At 22.9% G+C, this 4,757-nt stretch overlaps 1 protein-coding gene across 1 annotated transcript; it reads left to right on the forward strand.

Moving 5' to 3' along the window:
* The first annotated feature begins 2,690 nt into the window (after positions 1 to 2,690).
* On the forward strand, positions 2,691 to 4,081 carry LOC125370628. Its single transcript, XM_048376919.1, has 2 exons — positions 2,691 to 2,700; positions 3,672 to 4,081. The coding sequence occupies exons 1-2, from the start codon at positions 2,691 to 2,693 to the stop codon at positions 4,079 to 4,081; spliced, it is 420 nt and encodes a 139-aa protein (XP_048232876.1).
* The last annotated feature ends 676 nt before the right edge of the window (positions 4,082 to 4,757 follow it).

Below are 4,757 nucleotides of genomic sequence, written 5' to 3' on the forward strand. Positions count from 1 at the left end.
CACCCAACTAATTTTTGTTAATGTTACTGTCTTTTAGATTCATTTTTCACTCATTAAGGCACCAAATATGAATTTTGTTAAATTAATTAGCCAATCTGTTATATATATATATTTCTTCATTTTACATTATGAGTATTATTTGTATAAAAGATAGAATTGCTTTTGATATTGTTGTGTTTGGTTAAAATATATTAATAGATATTTATTTTTAATGTATTAAGTAATAACTATAGATAGAGATAGTAAAGTCTGATAAAAATTTAAAAATTTAATTTAATTTATCTAAAATTTAAATTTAATATAATACAAAATGATTTGAGATGAAACCACCTAAGTTTAGAATGGCTCAGATATGAAGCGGGTTTTGACTAAAGTAATCTGACACCTGAATAATCTGGGACTAAATTAATCTAAATCTGAAATAAATAAAAAATAAAAGATATTTCAAATAAAACAATACAAATTCGATACGGATGTAATCTGACACCTAACACTACTAGAATTTATAACCGACATAATTTAATTTAAAATCTAAAATAATCCTAAAACATAATTATTTATTAAAATAATAGTAGTTAATTATTTTTATCATAATATTTTTTTTACTACATTTAGTTATTATATATATAAAAATAATTTTTAATATTAATTTTCTTAATTTATTTTATTTTTAATTGAAATTTTAGAAAATATATATTTTATAATTTCATCTCTAAATTTCTAATTATTATAAAAGCTCATCAAATAAAATAATTAGCATGAATTAAATGTTATAACATATCTTCAAGCTATTATTTTATTAATTATACTCAATAAATTTAATTTTATAGGTACTTTTATATTTACTTTTTTTTATTTCAAAATAAAAAAATATTTTTATCATTATGGAAATAATAATACAAAATAAAGAATTATTATTCTTAATGTACGTATGATTTAATATGGATTGGGCCAATGTATTTATTTAATAAATTTGATTAATTAATATATATATATTGATTTCTTTGGCATGAAATATTTTTGACATGTGTGCTTATATTTTGATATATAGAATTTTTTTTTTGACATGTGTATTTATTTTCGATGGATGAATTCAAGTTTATGTGTAATTTTATATATTTTTTATTAATGTATGATTAATAAATTATATTTCTAATTTAAAATTAATTATAATCCTAAGAAGTAATATATTAATGATATTCTAATATTATATTAATTAATAATTAATTTTTTAATTAGATAATACTTCTAATTTTATCCTAAAAATTAGCATGTTAATCATATTTAATATAATATTAACTAATAAATTAATTTCTTAATTAGATAATAATTCTGATTTTAGAAAATAATATTTTAAATAATATTATATCAAATTATTTTTAATTCTAAAAAATAGTAATATCAATTATATTTATAGTATTAATTTATATAATATTAAAATTAATTAAAATTTATTTAAAAAATAATTTTATATTATTACAACAATAAAATCATAAAATATTAAAAAAATAAAAAATGATATTAAAAATATCTAATTTACTGTTTATTTTAATAAATATATTGGCTCAATTAGAATATTATAAAATTTTATCAATAAATCTTATTTTATAATTAAAATAATAACAATAATCATACTGGATTAGTTTATAAGATAATACGTGACGAAACTCTTAAAAGCTTAAACTATGTTTCCATGACCTATAAGATAATACATGACTAAACTTTTAAAAGCTTAAACTATGTCCCATGACCTCTTAAAGTACTAATAGTATAACTAACTTGTTAATATTAAATAAATATTAACATGGATATGATGACTTCTATTGTAAGGTTTAGTTGATTAAATATTTATAATTAAATTAAAATTAGAAGTATATACTAAATTCATGTTGCCATTAATTATATAAATATGTTCAGAATCTTATTAGGCGGTGAGTAATAAATATAACTAATTTTATAAAAGCCATATTGTTAATTAAATAAATATTTTTAAATAAATTAGTTAGGAATTCATTTAATCTATATTGATAGTTAAAAATAAGCATAAATTTTACTAGATGGCAATGTTAATCGATAAAATCGTTCTTTAATTAATAAATTATTTAATAATAAAATAATTAATTAATTAATAGATTTTTTGATTCCAAAACTATTAAATTTATAGAATTTTACTGGATAAAATTTATAAGATCAAAAAGTAAAATCTTATAATTCTAAAAATTAACTAGAATCTAATAAGTTAATATGAAATTTAAATCAAAACTGAAAGCATTCCGAACTAGAATTTTATTTGAACCAATTGGATTCAAATATATAATGATCTATACTCGAAAAGGAAGTAGGGTCAGAAAGATTCGAACTCGATTCTACCCGAACTTGAAATTAGCAGAGAATGAAATTACCCTTGTAAGAAACTAATGGCTCATATAATTATAATAAGATATTAGTAATTAAATTCTATTGGTTAATGAAAGGTTGTGAATTGAATAATTATGACTATTGGTAAAGGTTATAACATGAAAGGTTGTAACCATTAGTGCTTTAATGGAAAGCCACTATTAGTCTATAAATAAGAGTTGGTCCTCTCTCTATCCATATCGTCAACAATTATAACAAATACAAAAACTAAAGATTAGAGTATCCATTAATAAGATAAGGGGAAAAAGGAGAGAAATCACACTCCATTAAATATGGATCAATGTATGTTTTCTTCCTTCTATTTAATGGTGAAAAACATGAAGTTCTAATCAATGGGTTATTATTTGTTTATATGTGGTATCAGAGCATGGTTTAAAAAATCATGTTTTTCCATAATTTTATTAAATTTATTGTTGTTGTAGATGCATGCAAGAATTAATCCTTATTTTTTGCATATAAATTAAATTGATTAATTTTGCATGGTTTGGATTAAGTTTAAGATTTATTGATGTTAGTTTTTAGACTAATTTTGTGTAAATTTTGTAACACACACACTGCTGCAACAAAATCTGTGTTTTTTATCAAGATCCATTGTGGCCCATAAAGTTTTGTTAACTATCATATTGCATGTAAAGTTATTTTTCTCCAATTATGTCCGAAATAATTTACAGTTTCATCATAATAAAAAACTTTTAATCCATATTCATCCTTAATTCTTGGTACATATATATATATCAGTAGTTAATCTTAATTAAAATTAAGTTAAATATTTAATGAAAGTAATATATTATTATATAAACTTTTGAAATTTATTTTAAGGACGATTTGCTTGTCACCAAAGTGACCAAATTTTTTCAAGTAAATAAATGTCAAATTATAGATTATAATTTTCACTTACTATAAATTTTGTGTTTAAAATGACAATTACGATTTTTATGTATTTATGGGTAAATTGAAATTTATCATTATAAGATACTTAGGGATTAACCCAAAGGTTGATTAATTATTTTGTAATTGATAAACATAATCGTGGTGATTAATATGTTATACTAATTTTATTTTTTACATATCCAAAGATAGAAAAAATAAATTTAGTTATGCATATATAATTACCTATAATTGTTTACATAAGTATATCTTATTATACCCAAATGAGAACTTTGATATATTTATGTTTATATTTGAATTTATAGATTAAATATTATGAATCAAAGCATTAATGTATGAGTATTCTATGTTATTTTTATTTGCAGTATCTGTACCTGTGTCTCTTCATTCACATGCTTCATCTGTTCTATTATTTAATGGTTTGAACTTTTCTGATTGGTGCGAACAAGTTCAGTTTCACTTAGGTGTTCTCGATCTTGATTTGGCACTTCAAATTGGGAAACCTACTACTATTACTGATGAAAGTAGCAATGAAGAAAAAGCTTTATATAAAGCTTGGGAAAGATCGAACAGATTAAGCTTAATATTCATGCGAATGACTGTTGCAAACAACTTAAAGAATACAATTCCTAAAACTGACAATGCTAAGGAATTTAAAAAGCTTATTGAGGAACATTCTCAAACAGCTGATAAGTCACTTGCTGGCACATTGATGAATAGTTTGACCAATATGAAATATGATGGTTCACGTGCCATGCAAAGAGCATGTTCTTGAAATGACTACCTTAGCGGGGCAAAATTAAAGACCTTAGGAATGAATGTGGATGAGTATTTTCTAGTACAGTTCATACTGAACTCCTTGCCTCCTGAACAATATGGTCCATTCCAAATGAACTATAACACCTTAAAGGATAAATGGAATGTAAATGAATTGACCATCATGCTTATTCAAGAGAAGACAAGATTAAAGAATCAAAGAGCTCATTCAGTTCATCTCTTAAGTCATCAAGAAGCTGGAACGAGTTGCAAAAAGAAAGGTGGAAAGAGCAAGAAGAAAGGTTTACACAACCTGAACGAATCTTTTAAGGTTGCTCATAAGAAGGAACATGGGAGTGTTAAGTGTCACTTCTGTGATAAAATCGGGCACTTAAAGAAGGATTGCCTGAAACGTAAAGCTTGGTTCAAAAAGAAAGGTAAACATTATGCTTTAGTATGTTTTGAATCAAATTTTATTGAAGTTCCGCATAATACTTGGTGGAATGATTTCGGTTCCACTACCTATCTTTCTAATACGATGCAGGGATTCCTTACGATCCAAACCATAAGACTAAATGAAAGTTTTATCTTCATGCAGAATCGAAAGAAAGCTTCTATTAAAGGCATTGGCACTTATCGTTTAATATTAGATACATGACATTATTTAGATTTATTTCAAACTCTTTATGTGCCCA

Source organism: Ricinus communis, chromosome 7 (genome assembly GCF_019578655.1).
Source record: "Ricinus communis isolate WT05 ecotype wild-type chromosome 7, ASM1957865v1, whole genome shotgun sequence".
NCBI lineage: Eukaryota > Viridiplantae > Streptophyta > Magnoliopsida > Malpighiales > Euphorbiaceae > Ricinus > Ricinus communis.